Source organism: Entamoeba dispar, genomic scaffold, assembly GCF_000209125.1.
Source record: "Entamoeba dispar SAW760 scf_1105229462373 genomic scaffold, whole genome shotgun sequence".
In the NCBI taxonomy this organism is placed as follows: Eukaryota; Evosea; order Mastigamoebida; family Endamoebidae; genus Entamoeba; species Entamoeba dispar.
Window position 1 is genome coordinate 1 of NW_001855160.1, and position 1,309 is coordinate 1,309.

At 23.5% G+C, this 1,309-nt stretch overlaps 2 protein-coding genes across 2 annotated transcripts in view, besides 2 other annotated features; one reads left to right on the plus strand and one right to left on the minus strand.

Moving 5' to 3' along the window:
* Positions 1-433: a repeat region.
* Positions 434-459: 26 nt separating this feature from the next.
* Positions 460-571: a microsatellite.
* Positions 572-686: 115 nt separating this feature from the next.
* On the plus strand, positions 687-1,193 carry EDI_058100 (small GTPase rabi, putative; the record flags this gene model as incomplete). Its single annotated transcript, XM_001739737.1, has 1 exon — positions 687-1,193. One exon carries the CDS (start codon positions 687-689, stop codon positions 1,191-1,193), a length of 507 nt encoding a protein of 168 aa, XP_001739789.1.
* An 88-nt stretch (positions 1,194-1,281) lies between these two features.
* The window catches only part of EDI_058110 (uncharacterized protein), a gene marked incomplete at both ends in the record, with an annotated part of 852 nt that continues 824 nt past the window's right edge, over positions 1,282-1,309 (minus strand). Inside the window, one exon of the mRNA XM_001733433.1 lies at positions 1,282-1,309. This exon is cut by the window's right edge and continues 824 nt beyond it. Within this exon, the coding sequence (XP_001733485.1) occupies positions 1,282-1,309 (28 nt within the window).

A 1,309-nucleotide genomic window follows, 5' to 3' on the forward strand; every position in this document is an offset into this window, starting at 1 on the left:
TTTAATAGCTTCTAAATATGTTTCATTATCTTGTTTCTCAAATATCATTTTTTAATACTTCCTAAATAATATTGATAATGTTTATTAATATCATCAATTCTTTGTTGAATATTTGGAATTGTTTCTATTTCTTCTTTACACAGTAGTGTGTTCTTGTTTATTAACTCTTCCATTTTATTTTAATGAATATCATATCAAAATAAGATGATAAATAATTAAGTACTCATTTATAACACATTATTTTATTTATTATTTTAATAAATGTTATTTTATTTTTATTATTTTAAATAACAATAATAAAAACAAAAAAATAGAAGATAGTAAAAGAATGAGAAATAACAAAATGTTTCATCACGTTTAATTATAATATCACAAAATAATGATAGAAATGAAAATGAGAATGAAGTAAAAATGAAAGCACAAATAAAAAGGATTCAACCAATCCATTTTCAATCAAATAAGAAAAGAGAATGAAAAGTTAGGTAATGAAAATCTAAGATTGAAAAAAAAGAAATGATAGAAAGAGATTAAATTTAAAAGAAAAAGTAAGTTAAAAAGAAAAAGAAAAAAATAATTAGATCCAAATGAGTATTAAAGGGGGTTTTTAAAGTATTTCTAAATAATTCTATTTTTTTTTTCCTTTAAAAAAAAATATGAACTTAAAAAGAACCTGTACATATTTTCATATGTCTGCCCTTAATTATAAAATTGTCTTGGTAGGTGATGTTGCTACTGGTAAAACTGCATTAATTCAAAGACTTATTACAAATGGATTCACTGAAGGACATGCTCAAACCATTGTTGCATCATGTCAATCAAAAACAATAATATTAAAAGACAATAAACCAGTAAATATTAATATCTGGGATACTGCTGGACAAGAAAGATTTAGATCACTAATATCTAATTTCTATAGAGGGTCATCAGGTATTATTGTATGTTATGACGTGTCTGAAAATTCATCGCTTGATGTTGTTCCGACATGGGTTGAAGCAGCTCAAAATTCAGTAGATGACAATGTATGTTGGTTATTAGTTGGTTGTAAATCTGATTTAGTTAATTCAGTTGATGAAGAAAAACTAAAAGAGATTATTGAAAAATATCATTTTACTCATTTAACATGTTCATCTAAAACAGGAGATAGTTTGTTTTATTTGATTTTAAATAGTTGTTATAATAAAAGAAATTTATAACTCTTATTAATTAGATGTTAATGAAGTTTTTACTACACTGTGTCAATTAATTGTTGATAAATTAAATTCTGGCAATGAAACTACAACCTCAAATAAACAAGAAACTGAACAACAAG